The sequence below is a fragment of the Geotrypetes seraphini genome, chromosome 12 (genome assembly GCF_902459505.1).
Source record: "Geotrypetes seraphini chromosome 12, aGeoSer1.1, whole genome shotgun sequence".
Taxonomy (NCBI): domain Eukaryota; kingdom Metazoa; phylum Chordata; class Amphibia; order Gymnophiona; family Dermophiidae; genus Geotrypetes; species Geotrypetes seraphini.
Window position 1 is genome coordinate 67,068,153 of NC_047095.1, and position 13,198 is coordinate 67,081,350.

The window sequence follows — 13,198 nt, forward strand, 5'->3', positions numbered from 1 at the left end:
TAAGTTTGCACCCTTTCACTTGGGGGAGGAAATTCATCAAAGTGGGGTAAAAGTTCACCTTTTACCACCTCTCAATTCCCCTTGGGATTCAGCAATTGAGGGATCCCAAAACCACAGGATGTAAAGAAACATCTGGATAACTTCTGTCCCCTCTAGGGGGGGGGGGCAGAGGCGTTGGCGCCCCTGCCAAGATGGTGCCTGGGGCAGTTCGCTCCCCCCTTACTATGCCAGTGGCCCTAGTCTTCGACTCCATTCCACTGCTTATGTTCTCCTCACCTTTCCCATGTAGGTATAGAGGACACTCTCGGGAGACAGAGAACCTTCCCTCAGCTTCTCAACCAGCTCTGTGAGTGGTAGGGAAAGGATGGCCTCCAGTTGTACACTGGGATTCTGGAAGAGAACACAGAGCGAATGAAAGATTTTATCAAGCAGTGCACTAGATTGTAAAGACATGCTATATCCATCAAATGCTTTCATTTATATGCTTTCATATGCTCCACCTCCATCCCCCAGCAACAAAAGCAGATAGAGACAAAGAAAAATAATGAGCCAAAGGACAACATCAAAGCTTCCTCACCAGCACTTTCAAGGTCTCTCACACACACCAGGCCCACCTACAATGCATATTCTCATATACTTGTATACACATACACAAAAATTACACATACCCTTGATTCCATATAACATAGTAACATAGTAAATGATGGCAGATAAAGACCCGAGTGGTCCATCCAGTCTGCCCAACCATACATGCTCCATAAATTAATTATATAGTTTAAATGGTCCTTTTACTTAGATATTTCTGGGCCAAAAACTGAGCCCTGCCCGGTGGTGTACTGGAGTCGCCATCAAAGCTCACTCCAGCCCATCTTAACCATCCCAGCCATCGAAGCCCTCCCCAGTCCGTCCTCAACTGAATGTCCATATACGTGACACAGGCCATACAAGCCTGCCCAGTACTGGCCTTAGTTCCTTCAATGTATACCCATTATTTTCGGATTAGAGATCCTCTAATCATGGCCATGGCCTCCCCAAAAATTGGCTGTCAGAGGAGTCAGTAATGGCTCACCCACCTCCTCCCGGCTGCTGTAATTTTAAATCTGCCGGCAGCCGCCACGCTGCTTCACTGTACAAAGAAACATGATGGCAGATAAAGGCCAAATGACCCATCCAGTCTGCCCATCCGCAGTTGCCATTCTCTCTTTCTCTCTCTAAGAGGTCTCACGTGCCTATCCCACACTTTCTTGAATTCAGACACAGTCTCGGTCTCCACCACTTCTTCCAGAAGACTATTCCACACATCTACCACCCTTTCTGTAAAAAAAGTAGAATGAAGACTTCTCGAACAGGCCTGCTCGTTGATGCTGCATGGCGGCTGCCTGAAGATTTAAAATTTCAGCAAGCAGGGAAGGTAGGTGGGGGGTGTCTTGTCACAGGATCCTGCTGGGGCTAGGGCAGAGCTTTTGGGCCCCTCCCCAAACAAAAAAGTGTTCCGTTGCCTATGGAGCTACCATTAGGTTTGCATACAATTACATCTCTGTTTCAGTGTAGAAAATTGTTTGAAAGCTTGGTTTATTTTCCAGGCTTGTGCTTACTAGGCTCTTTTTTGGAGCCTTTTGCTGTTTTTCCAATATGAAGATTGAACATTTTTTTGTCTTATTTGTTTTGATGTATTATGCTTTTATGGATGTGGATTTTTTTATGCACCACCTAAAAACAGGGCAGGATTAAATCATCGAGGGCCCCTAGGCACACAAGTACACTGGGACCCCCTGCCCCGCCCCACCCCACCAAGCGCCCAGGCAGAAGCAGGAAGCTGCGTCAGAGGGAAGTTTTGGACATGCAGCACCGCTTGCACAATTACAGTTCCCGTTGCCTTTCTTACCCGCATTGCTTGCTTGTCTTATTTTCCGTCGATGGGGGGGGGGGCTGCGTTTCCAATCGGGGTGGGGCCCGTGTTGCCGATCAATGATGGAATGGTCCATCGCCGTTTGGAAAAAAACAATGTTGATGCCCTCCTTCATTGGGCTCCCCCTGACCATTTCGGGCCCTAGGCACGTGCCTATTTGGCCTATTGGTTAATCCTGCCCTACCTAAAAATATAGGCAGTTAAGAAATATTTTAAATAAATTGGGATTTTTGTTTAAACTCTGTTCCAGCCTCCTTCCTTTCTCTTTCAAAGTGCCATTAATGTACCCGACAAAGACTTTATTCTAAATGAATAAGCAGCTATCAGGGACTCATTTACCAATCCAGGCACTTGGGAAGAGGATTTTAACATTATTAGTAATAATAATAATTTTATTCTTATATACATTACTGAAACTACTGCATGTAGCCACTCTTGGGTCACCTTCAGCTCCAGCCTATCTGAGAGATCCATCACAATTTTTTTTTTTTTTTTTTTTGCAATCTTCTAATTAATGATTCATCAAGAAATTGGCATGAGATTGATGCTAATAGGAGCGAGAGCGTTGACTCTCCAGTACTAAAACGAGTCTGTAATCTCACTTTGTTTATTCTTAGTGTACTTTAACCTGAGGGGCAGATTCCATTTCACACCTTGCAGGCTATTTGCAAGTTGGGTGCACATTCCCTGGAAGCTTTTCTTGAATAAACAATTTTATACTGAGCACAAAAGACATAGAACTATCAATTCATTACATCTCAGAATATTTGTCTTACTTCAACAAGATTTTAGGTGCACTGGCTTCTTAAGAATTGATTAATATGTTCTGTGGCCACTGAACTGTAGCATTCTGGCTATACAGGGATTCAAGACAAAGTTAGACAAGTTCCTGCTAGACCAGAACGTACGCAGATAAGGCTAGACTCAGTTAGGGCTCAGATCCTTGACCTAGAGACCGCCACGGGAGCGGACTGCTGGGCATGATGGACCACTGCAGCGGCAATTCTTATGTTCTTTATGTACAATTACTAGCAATCTCTGAGCTCTCTAAGTTTCTGCTAGTGGTGGGCAGAGACCCCTAGTGGCTCGAGTAGAGTACTGGACTTTGACTGTAAATACCCCCCCCCCCCCCCCTTTCCAGCTTCCAGAATAAAGGGAGTAGTCTTGCAACCAGTGTGATATTACTAAGAGGATTATTGGTCTCAACCTGATCTGACCCTTTTACAAAGCTGCAGTAGCGAGTCCCCCACAGCAAATGCACCGAAGCCCATTCAATTCCTACGGGCTTCGGTGTATTTGCCGTGGGAAAATCGTTGCTGCAAAGAGGGCCCTTAGTATACTCAAAATAAAGTAACCCTCCTGAGACTAATCTGAGCAAGCAGGGATTACATCTATTTAACATGGGCATGTTACAAATAAAACAAAAAAGTAAACACGACTTAGAAAGACACCTGCTAGATTTACATTACTCCATAAAAATGGCCTTTTTCTATGGCTAAGGTTACTTTTCATGCACCAGTAGTTTCAGTATGATTGCAACCTGCTCTTGTGAACTCCTCTACTTAGGGTTACCATATGGCTCCAGAAAAAGGAGGACGGATTGAGACATCCGGGTTTTACTTCTACTGAAAGCAATGGAAGTAAGGAGGACAGATAGAGACATCTGGGCTAATATGACCATACGTCCCATTTTTAGATCACCTGTCCTGCTGTCCCCATGCACAGCTTCATGACGCTGAAATGTCCCATTTTCAGAGAGAGCGTCCTAAAGCTGTGCATGGGGACAACGGGACAGGCGAGCGCGGAGCCCGGGATTTCTCCGAAGCAGCTCAGATCAGCACAGCGCAGCACAGATCAGGTGCGTGTAGCTGTGACTGCATAAGTCTCCCCCCTCCCCCGATGTCAATTCTGATGTTGGAGAGAAAGTTCCAGCTGGCTCGGAACTTCCTCTCTGATGTCATAATTGACATTGGGGGGGAGGGGAGAAGGCTTGTGTAGTCGCGGTTGCACATACCTGTTGCTGCATCGGCTTGGAGAAATCAGCAGTGGCTTGGGGGGCAGAGAGAGAGAGAAAGACAGAAAGAAAAGAAAGATTGGATGCACAGTCAGAAGGAAGTGCAACCAAAGACTCATGAAATCACCAGACAACAAAGGTAGGAAAGTTGATTTTAATTTATATCATTTTATTGAAGGAAATAATTAAATATAATATAATATACATAGATTTTCATTTCAATCAGATTCACAATTATATTTTCATACAAATTTTATCATTCCTTCAAAATATATTTCCAAATGACCCATTAGAAAACATCAAATACCCCCCACTCCCCTCCCCACCTTTTCCCCCTCCCCTTACCCACTTCCCTTCATCCCACTGAATGGAAGATTCCTCCTGTCCCCTCCCCCTCCCCACATCCCTTTCCTCCTCCTTAATGGAAGATGACACATATTACTAGGTATCGTGATGCAATGAATGTATACCAAAGCTTCAATGTAGAATATTAATAATCATACTTTGTGCTTTGGAGGAAAGATTTTGAATATAGGGGTCCCATATTTTCAAAAAGAATCGTGTTCGTCTAGGAAACTTACATACCTCCCTAACCTCAAACAAAATTAAACGATGGAGTTGGTTCCTCCAATGCCAAAAACTAGGAGGATCTTTCTGTAACCAATATTGCAAAATACATTTGTGACCAATCATGCATGCCTTTTGAAATAAAACGCATCTCCCTTGTCCATATACCCCACAAGCAGCAGCTTTACCAAATAACACCCCCCTTGGGGATTCCACTAATGAACTATCCCATAATGAACCCAAATATAATAGGATGGCAGACCAGAATGACTTAATAAGAGGACATTGCCACAAAGCATGAGAGAGTGTATTAGGAATATTATCACATTGAATATAATTGGGAGAATTAACTAATCCCGCATGGAATGCTTGCACTTGTGAGAAATATGCCCTATATAGCATTCTATATGTACATTCCCTCTAAACATAGATACAGAGATTGGGACATCCTTACATTGATTAAGAAAATCGAGAAGCCTTTCACGAACACCACAAGAAAGACCCAATCTTCGTATTTGACTAATATAATGTTCTAATTGCATATATCCATATAATGACCCTGGTCCACTTCCTACTTTTAAGGAAAGGTCTGGAAATCTCTTTATCATCCCCATATATGCAATAAAACGAACCCCTTTATTTCCCCAAGATCTAAAAATCACATTAGTCATTCCCGGGGTAAAATCTCCATTTCCTTGAATAGGTAAAAATTCTGATACATTCGGATGATACTTCCATAATTTTAACATTCTACTCCAAACTGATCTTAATGGAGTCAAGACAGAATTATACCTGAAATGATCTGGTAATCTTGACCTAGGCACTTGAATTAAATATAATAAATGAACAGGATGAAAAAATGTCTTGTCATAAGATAAAGGAGTCAACAAATCATCCTCAAGAACCCAATCCCTTATATGTCTTAAACAAGCCCAACTGTATACACGAAGATCTGGAAGTCCTACTCCATCTTTCATCCCTGATCTCAATTAAGAAAAAAAAATCAAAAGATAACTTTGGTTTGATAATTATTGTTCATAACTTCCGCCAATCTCCATTAATTTCAAAGGAATCATCTGAAAAATATAACCATTTTAGAAATATAATCCTTTTACATAAAGCTACCCTACCCCCCAAAGATAATGGTAAATTTTGCCATTTTTGTAATTTTTGTTTAGTACAACTGAGCAAAATAGGGACATTTACTTTATATAACCTTCTAGGGTTCACCAGTAAATAAATACCTAAGTACAGTGGTACCATAGATTACGAGCATAATCCGTTCCAAGGAGCATGCTCGTAATCCAAAATGCTCGTTTATCAAAGCGAGTTTCCCCATAGGAAATAATGGAAACTCGCTTTGATGTGTTCCCCCCCCCGAGAACCGGCATTGCTCCCCTCGAAGGCCCCCCCGCGATCAGGCACCCTCCCCCTGCGATCCGGCACCCCCCCTGCCTCGAACCGGCACCCCCCCACCATGATCCCCCCCCCCCGACACGATTAGGCACCCCCCCCCGACACGATCCGACATCCCCCCCGACACTTCTTACCCTCATCTGGGCACTCTTGAAAGTCGGCTTCCTCCTCTGCTGGGCCTTGAGCATCTGAGCATGCTCAAGGCCTGCGAGTTCACGTTCAGAACGTGAACTCGCAGGCCTTGAGCATGCTCAGATGCTCAAGGCCCAGCAGAGGAGAAGGCCGATTTTTCAAGAGTGCCCAGATGAGGGTAAGAAGCAGCGGGGGGGTGCCCAATTGTGTCGGGGGGGGGGGGTCGGATCGTGGCAGGGGGTGCCCAATCGTGTCGGGGGGGGGGTCGGATCGTGTCGGGGGGGTGCCGGTTCGAGGCAGGGGGGGTGCGCGTTCGTAAATCGAGCCATACTCGGTTTCCGAGGCACCGATTTTGCAAATGTTTTGCTCGTCTTGCAAAACACTTGCAAACCGGTGCACTTGACTCTCCGTCCACTTTAATGGAAAATCTGAACCCCATTCTCTACTTAATGTTTCATTAGTTGCTATAGCCTCAGATTTGTCCATATTTAATTTAAATCCAGAAAAATCTCCAAATTCTGTAGAACTTTCCAGTAATGTTTGCAAAGATAAGTGAGGATTTGTTAAGTGGACTAAAATATCGTCTGCAAATGCAGCTATTTTAAAAGGTAAAAGCCCCTATATTTACCCCCCTAATGTCAATGTTTGAAATAATATCACGAATTAACGGATCCAAAGTTAAAATAAACAATAGTAATGTAATGTAATTTATTTCTTATATACCGCTAAACTCCGTTAGGATTCTAAGCGGTTTACAGAAAAAATAGACAATAGGGTGCATTAAAATTATAAGTAAAATAGGTACTTAGAAATTCCCTTACTGTCCCGAAGGCTCACAATCTAACTAAAGTACCTGGAAAAATGACAATTAGTAGAGTAATGAAGAAATAAAATAGAGATAGATGAGAAAAAATAAGAAAATAAACATTCTAATAAGACAACAATGGTCTAAAGGACTTTGAAAGGTTGAAAAAAGAGGGGAGATGGGAAATAGAAGCAGAAGGGAGAACCGTTGAAACTATAGAATTCTTGGAAAATTTAAATGAAATTTAAATAATAAAGTAGGAAACAAAAACCAAGTGGCAAAACAATGAATGAGATTTAATAATAAAATATCATAAACTAAAAAAGAAAGTGAAAAAATAAAAACAAACAGTCAAGACTGAAGTCCAGCTTGAAATGACTTCACTGCTTTGGCTGCGAAACTTCTCCAGATGTCATCCGATCCTTGTCAGCAAACCGGAAGCCCCAAATCCAGTGTCTCCGGTTATTAACTCGTCTAAGATATTCACTCTCTGCGCCTGCATGTCAAATTCGCTGAATCTGTCTCCTTTCAGGACAGGCACCGCTCGCGTCTCTCTGACCATTTGCGGCGCCAACCATGGCCTCCCCCTCGTGGGGATAAAGGGTCCCCCTGCCTTGTTCCCTGACCCACAGAAACAAATTCTGAGAAAATTCCATTTACACATACCCTAGCTTGTGTATCCGAATATAAAGTTTTAATAGCTTCTTGAAAAAAGACCGTAAAACCATATTTAGTCAATACAGCAAACAGAAACTCCCATCTGACCCTATCAAACGCTTTTTCAGCGTCAAAACTAATAAGTAATGAAGGAATATTCTTAAAACACATCCATTCCAATGAAGACAAAATTGATCCGATATTCTTAACTGCTGTTTTAGTACTTGGGATTTGTTTTAGTACTTGGGACCTAGGATGGCCTCTGCTGGAAACAGGATACTGAGCTTGATGGTCCTTTGGTCTGTCCCAGTATGGCAATTTTAATGTTCTTATGTGAGCCAAGTATAGGACAATCAAGCCATTGTGACATCACTGCTGAGGTTGGCTCTTAGGCATTGGTGGAATGAGGCATTATGACATCACAATCTCAGCTCTGGAATGTTGCTACACTTTGGGTTTCTATAATAATTTTACAGCCCACCTTGAAGAGCTATTTTTCTGTGCTGTGGGGAATAGCTCTGTTATTGGGGGAACACAGCGTTTGCCACTCAGTTCAGCAGTAAAATTCAACTTACAAAGCATGTTAATTCTACAGCTGTGATGCAAGAACAGCAGGTGCAACTTTAAAGTCATTTAAAGCTGGTACGTATATACAGAGTGTCCCTGAAAACACTCAGCTTTAAACATTCAGTTTAACCGACAGCCCTGCCATTAAAAGTTACCCTTATTTGTCCACAGTACCTGCTCTTTAAACTGGAGAGACATTGTTCTCATTTCCATCAGGGCATGTTCTCGCTTCCTCCTTGCCTCTTCCAGCTTCTGTTGTAGTCGCCTCTGTCGGGTCCATTTCAGCGCAAGGAGGGCCAGTGCCGAACCACACACCAGGGCAGAGAGGATGCGAGGATCCACCTTGGTGTGGGGAAGTTGCAGGCTCAGTCTCTCGGCAATCATCTTTCAAGGACCTCCAGCACTCTGCTCCTCCAGCGTCCTGGGCTTTCAGGCATATATAGTAACTGGTGTTCACAGAAAAACTGTCCTGGGCAAAGTTCAAAATCTAACAGCTTTGGAAAACAGTACAGTATTTTTTTTTTCAATGTAGGCATCCTTGGGCTGCAGATATATTTAAATTATATTTAGCCTGAAAGCCCCATTCTTTCAATAAAATGATTGGCAGATTTGTCTGGAAGAACAGATTTAGCAAACTGCGTACTTTACTCCAGTAAGTTCTGCTGGCCTCATGGGAGCCAATCTTATCTACTTTTAGCTGAGAAATCACATGGTGTAAGCTGAATCCATTTTAGAGACTGACACAGGGACAAATTTGGCCCCATCCTATCCCCACAAGTTTTGTTGCTGTTCCTGCCCTATTCCTATAACCACACAAGCTTCAAACACTAATGAGGGCTTGTGCAGATGAGGACAGAGCTTGCAGGAATGGGGCAAGGACGGGGAAAAATTTGTCCCTGTGTCATTTTCTAATCCAGTTCTACTTTTACTCCAGTGCATGCTGGGAGTTGTAGTTTTACTCTCATAAAATTGAAAGACTGCTTCCCCACTCTATACATGTCAACCTAGGGCTGATCCTACCTGAAACAGCAGCTCATCTTATCTCAGGTTTTATAAAACAAAATCTATTTTTTTCTTTATGGCACTAATAATGTGCTTTAGTAAAAGACTCCTTTTTTTTTGCATTTACCGTCTTGACTGTAAAAATTAACATGTGCTAAATGGAGTGTGGGATTTGTAGTCCTTGATTTCACTCCTTGAAATTAGTGTTGCAAGTCCCACAATCTCGATAGGGTGGTTAGAAAGCCAGGAATGGCCCAAAATCTCCCTCCTCATAGCGAGTAACTTGGCATCTTTGAATTGGCCTGGACTTTCCTCCAAATATTAATAAAATTATACAGATTATTTGAAAAAAAGAAGGATCATTAGTAAATTTCCAAAATAAATATTGTCTTCAGTACTTTACGAAAAGTGGGTAGATAAGAGCAAACTCTTTTATAATGCAAATGCTGCACCGTATTTGTTGAAGCCATGCCCAGAACATTCTCTGTAGTAACACACATAAATATTCATTAATGTGCATTAAACCTGGTTGAAATTGGGGGTGGAGCTTAAGGGTTAAGGTTACCATATGGTTCTAGCAAAAGGACAAATTGAGACATCTGGATTTTGCTGCCATTGCGCTCAAATCCATTCTGCATAAAACCATTTACTTCTTTGGATTGTTGGTAGCTATACTGGTAATTCTTTTTTATTTTTAATAAAGTTAATTTAACAAAAAAAAAAAAAAAAAAGGAACAACCTGGTTGAAATTAATACAAATGGTAGAGAATGGCACAGGGAGAAATTTGTCCCCATAGGAACTCAATTTCCCTATCCTGTCCCCACAAGTCTTGGCTCTGTCCCTGCCCCACTTCTGTAAGTTCTGCCTTAACCACACAAGCCTCGAACACTCCCGATTTTAGTGCTCGAGGCTTATGCAGATGAGGACGGAGCTTGCAGGAAAAGAACTCGCCGGGACGGGAAAATGAGTCCCCCATGTCATTCTCTAGTTTAAAGGCAGCTAGTGTCTCCTCTAGAGACAGCAGTAAGCGAAGCTGAGCTCACTGCACAAGTACCAATTAGTAACTTGCGTTAACTGCAGCGTGGAGACCACACCCAATTCTCCGCCCACAACCTGCCTAGGTCCCGCCCCCTACCATGTAGTTAAGGCGCAAAGTGTGGGCTGCCATGCTAACAGAGTAGCACTTATCATGCTTGTCCAATCACAGTTACACATTAATGGGTAAATTTTAGATATGGCGCTTTATCAGTGCCAAAATATGCATAAACCGTACCTCAAGTTGGGCGGTGTTTATAGAGTCTGTTTAGGGCCAGGATCCATGGGGATTTATACCAACTGAAACCTAGAGCAACTCCCCACGCCTTAGGTGCAGCTCAGGCATAGACTATAAGAGTTATGTGCAAAATTGCTGGAACATCCCCTTTTTGGATCCGTGCACTAGATTTTATGTGCACCTCTTTATAGAATACGCCTAAAAAGATAAGCACATATAATCTAATTAATGTCAATTAGTGCTAATTGATTGTTACTGCCCAACTACACCTGCTACTGGGCTCATTAGTCAATTAAGTTGCACGCACAACTCAAAGGGCTAGAGTCGCAAAGCAAACCGATCAGTGCGCGACCCTGTTGCGACCAGATTCCCCCTGGGCCCCATTCACTAACCTCTCATAAGAACATAAGAGCTGCTGCTCCTGGGTCAGACCAGTGGTCCATCATGCGCAGCAGTCCGTTCACGCGGCGACCCATCGGTCAAAGACCAGCACCCCGAGACTAACCTACCAGCGTACACCCTTATTTAGCAGGAACTTGTCTAACTTTGCCTTGAATCCCTGGAAGAGCGTTCCAGTTTTCTACCACTCTCTGGGTGAAGAAGAACTTCCTTACGTCTGTACATAATTTATCTCCTTTTTAACTTTTAGAGAGTGCCTTCTCGTTCTCTCTACCTTGGAGAGGGTGAACAACCTGTCTTTATCTACTAAGTCTATCCCCTTCAGTACCTTGAATGTTTCGATCATGTCCCCTCTCAATCTCCTCTGTTCGAGGGAGAGGAGGCCCAGTTTCTCTAATCTTTCGCTGTACGGCAGCTCTTCCAACCCCTTAATCATCTTCGTCCCTCTTCTCTGGACCCTTTCGAGCAGTACCGTGTCCTTCTTCATGTACGGTGACCAGTGCTGGATGCAGTACTCCAAGTGAGGGCGCACCATGGCTCAGTACAGCGGCATGATAACTTTCTACAATCTGTTCGTGATACCCTTATCATTCCTAGCGTTCCGTTTGTCCTTTTCGCCACCGCTGCACATTGCACAGACAGTTTCATCAGCTTGTGGATCATAACTCCCAAGTCTCTTTCCTGGGAGGTCTCTCCAAGTACCGCCCCGGACATCCTGTATTCGTGCATGAGATTTTTGTTACCGACATGCATCACTTTACACTTATCCACGTTGAACCCCATCTGCCATTCCTCGAGCTTGATTATGTCACGTTGCAGATCTTCGCAATCCCCCTGTGTCTTCACTACTCTGAATAACTTCGTATCATCCGTAAATTTAATCACCTCGCTCGTCGTACCTATGTCCAGATCATTTATAAAGATGTTAAAGAGCACGGGTCCAAACACCGAGCCCTGCGGCACCCCACTGGTGACACTCTTCCAGTCCAAGTATTGTCCATTTACCCCCCACTCTCCGTTTTCTATTCTCCAGCCAGTTTTTAATCCACGTGAGTATTTCACCGATTCCATGGCTCACAATTTTCCGGTCGTCGATCATGCGGAACCTTGTCAAATGCCTTCTGAAAATCCAGATATACAATATTGACCGGGTCACCCTTATCTGTCTGCCCGTTTACTCTCTCGAAGAAATGCAGCAAGTTCGTCAAACAAGATCTTCCTTTGCTGAACTGTGCTGGCTAGTCCTCATCAGACCGTGTCCGTCAAGGTGTTTAATGATGCGCCTCTACCATCTTTCCCGGTACCAAGGTCAGACTTACCGGTCTGTAGTTTCCCGGGTCTCCCCTCGAACCTTTTTTGAAGATCGGCCACTTTCCAGTCCTCCGGGATCTTTCCCGTTTTGATCGAATCCGTGAATGCAAATGAGGTGAAATGCATGCAAAGTAGGCAGAGACGCGACGCGATTCACAACACAAAATTTCACATCCGACTGGGTTGGCCGATCAACTGAAGCGACTGCTGATGACCAAACGTCTGACTCTGGAAGCCCTGCTCGCCACCCTGGTTTTCTCTTGCCCTTTTTCCCCATTTTCTCCTGCTCTTTTTACCCAAATCTCTCCTGCCTGCTCGCCACATCGCCGCCCTGCTTTTCTCCTGCCCTTCCCCGCAAGCCCATGGTTTTAACCCACGGGTTTAAAGTGGATTAAAACCATGGGTTCGCAGGGCTAAAAACTAATAATAAAAGTTTAAAAAAAAAAAAAAAAAAGATTGCGGCTCCAATGGGCATGCATAGACCATCTACAGATGGTTTGCGCATACGTGGGGATTGCAGAAAAGCGATCTGTGCCGGCAGATATCTGATATCAGCTATTTTCAGTGTTTGGCATACAAAAGGGAAAGGAGACATAGCGCATGGTGCTTCCGCAAAAAGAGAGGATGCAGCTAGCCCGTGGTTTTAACCCGCAGGTTAAAACCACAGGCTCGCACTGCGGGAAGGGCAGGAGAGATTCAGGGCGAGTTGGGGTGGCAGGAGATTTTGAGCAGGCAGGAGATTCATTTGGGGCAGGCAGGAGCTCAGGGCTTATAGCAGAAGTTAGGGCAGTCGGAAAAGGCTTCAGCGACTGGTCCTCAGCAGTTGCTTGTTTGTGATCGGCCAGCCCAGTCGGTGTTGCAGGGTTTTGCTTAGTGAATCGCGTCCCTGCCTACTTTACAGGCCGTTCCCCTCAATTGCATGCGTGGATCGGAAGATGGTCGGCAGAGGGGGAAGTGAATTGGGCTGGAGTAAAATCAGGTCACAAAGGGGTCGGTACACCATCGGTTTGCTTAGTGAATCTAGCCCTAAATACTTACTCCCTGGATTCTATGTATGGTACTATGGGCCAGATTCACCAACCTGCCCGATCCAGGCAGGTCCGACGAATTCAGTAAACTAAAATATGCAGATGGGGATGATCAGA

General features: G+C 44.0%; 1 protein-coding gene across 1 annotated transcript in view; it reads right to left on the reverse strand.

Moving 5' to 3' along the window:
* The window catches only part of LOC117346672 (vitamin D3 hydroxylase-associated protein-like), a 64,042-nt gene extending 55,540 nt beyond the window's left edge, over positions 1-8,502 (reverse strand). The window contains exons 1-2 of the mRNA XM_033916618.1: positions 8,242-8,502; positions 277-390 (exon numbers count right to left, since the gene is read on the reverse strand). Of these exons, the coding sequence (XP_033772509.1) occupies positions 277-390; positions 8,242-8,451 (324 nt within the window). The 5' untranslated portion in view covers positions 8,452-8,502. The remainder of the gene's footprint in view (positions 1-276; positions 391-8,241) is intronic.
* Between the last annotated feature and the right edge of the window lie 4,696 nt (positions 8,503-13,198).